General features: G+C 60.6%; 1 protein-coding gene across 1 annotated transcript in view; it reads left to right on the top strand.

The window, feature by feature from the left end:
• IL11 (interleukin 11) overlaps positions 1-1,652 on the top strand; it is a 6,418-nt gene extending 4,766 nt beyond the window's left edge. The window contains exon 3 of the mRNA XM_027772579.1: positions 228-1,652. Within this exon, the coding sequence (XP_027628380.1) occupies positions 228-716 (489 nt within the window). The 3' untranslated portion in view covers positions 717-1,652. The remainder of the gene's footprint in view (positions 1-227) is intronic.
• The last annotated feature ends 274 nt before the right edge of the window (positions 1,653-1,926 follow it).

Below are 1,926 nucleotides of genomic sequence, written 5' to 3'. Positions count from 1 at the left end.
AGGAGAGGAGGGGAGGGGAGGGGAGAGAGGAGGGGAGAGGAGGAGAGGAGAGGAGAGGAGAGAAGAGGGGAGAGAGGACAGGAGAGGGGGGGAGGGAGGAGAGGAGAGGAGGGGAGAGAGGACAAGAGAGGGGGGGAGGGAGGAGAGGAGAGAGGAGGAGAGAGGAGGGGAGAGAGGACAGGAGAGGGAGGGGAGGGAGGAGAGGAGAGAGGAAGGGAGAGGAGGGGAGAGGAGAGGGGAGGAGGGAATGCACTCCCCTGCGTACATGCATCCTACAGCAAACACAGAGCCTCCTGGCTCGCAGACCCCAGCCAGATCCCTGTCCTAAGGAGGGCCCTTACCTCAGTCCCCGACTTGGGCCTGGGTGCCCCTGTGGCACAGCAGCCATCCACCCCAGCCTCAGTGTTCTGAACGCGGACCAGGAAGAGTCCTGCACATCCCACACGCCACAGGTCCCCTCCCTGATTCAGCAGGGGTTCCAAATGTCCCTGGCCTGGACCTCCCCAGGCCTTTGCCTCCTACTAACCTCTGTCCCCTCCCAGCAGATGTCCCGCCTGGCCCTGCCTCAGGCAGCCCCAGACCCGCCGGCCCCGCCCCTGCCGCCCCCTGCCTCAGCCTGGGGAGGCATCAGGGCAGCCCATGCCGTCCTGGGGGGTTTGCACCTGACGCTGGACTGGGCCGTACGGGGGTTGCTGCTGCTGAAGACTCGGCTGTGATGGGAACCCAGAGCCACCATCGTCCTCGCAAGCCAGATGTTATTTATTTATTTATTTCGGGACGGGGCATGCCTGCCAGGGGACAGCCCCTCCCCAGGTCTCCCCAGTTACAGCCCTCCCTGGAGCCCCAGGGAGGATGCCTGTGCTTTATTTATACTTATTTATTTAGCAGTGGGCGAGGCGGTGGGCTGCAGGGCCCTCGCAGAGGGGCCGGGCTCCTACTCGGCACCTGTCTGCAGGCTCTGGCCCTACCCTCATGCAGGGCAGGAGCGAGCATTATTTATTAAACGACCCTTTCTGTGTTGGAGTGGGCAGGAGGGAGAGGGAGGCCTGGCTTTCATACAAGCGTGTAATGCGCCCTGTGGGGCAGAGGTGGGGGAATTCGTCATACGCACCTACTTAGGGGTGACTTTGCTGAGGCCTGGGACAGGCAGACAGCAAAAGGTCACTCGGAGAACTCCATGGAGCCAGGCCTGAGCCTCCTCTGGTGCCTGGCCCTTCGGAGGCTCGTGGTGAATATTTCATGGGAATTCTAGAAGGTCCCAGAGGGCCGCGTGGGACCCACCAAGCCGAGGACACGCTCCAAGCTCAAGATGGTCTGTTACGGCGATGTCGACAAGGGCGGTTAGAAACACCTGGATGTCCCAGAGAAGGGCATTGTCCTCGTGCGGAAATGCCACCTGGTCATAAACAGGCCTGTCACCAGAGAGACACGAAACAGCAGGTTCAAAACCACCCTGCGACCCCAACTTGGGGTTTCTCTTCCCGTGTATATGGATTTTTAAAGCCCTGTTAATACTAAAGTTCTGACAATGGCTGTCTCAAGGTTGGAGGTGAGGGGGGCTGGGGTGACTTACTGTCTGCGTTTGTGTTTGTCATTTCTAGTGACTGTTTTGCATGACACATTTACAAAACAATAAACTATTTTTAGAGTGACAGAATACCCACTGCCCCGCCCCCCCAGAACTGCCCTCTGACTCTTGGTGCCCCCCGCCCCACACTGTGCTGAATGTTGGCTGCGTCTTTCCACCGCCCGGCCCCCCTCGCACACTGGCCTGCGCGGGGCGTCTGAGCTAGGGGAGACAGGCGTGCTGCCCCAGGCTGGCTCTCCCCACGGCTGTGCCCCTTCCTTGCGGCTCAGTTCGGGAGCCGCTGCCATGGGCATGCACACCTGCTAAGGAAACAGTCTCAGGCAGGGGTTGGGCTTGGC

Source organism: Tupaia chinensis, unplaced genomic scaffold, assembly GCF_000334495.1.
Source record: "Tupaia chinensis unplaced genomic scaffold, TupChi_1.0 Scaffold000286_1, whole genome shotgun sequence".
NCBI lineage: Eukaryota > Metazoa > Chordata > Mammalia > Scandentia > Tupaiidae > Tupaia > Tupaia belangeri.
The sequence above is the reverse complement of the archived record's forward strand: the minus strand, read 5'-3'. Positions and strand labels throughout refer to the sequence as shown.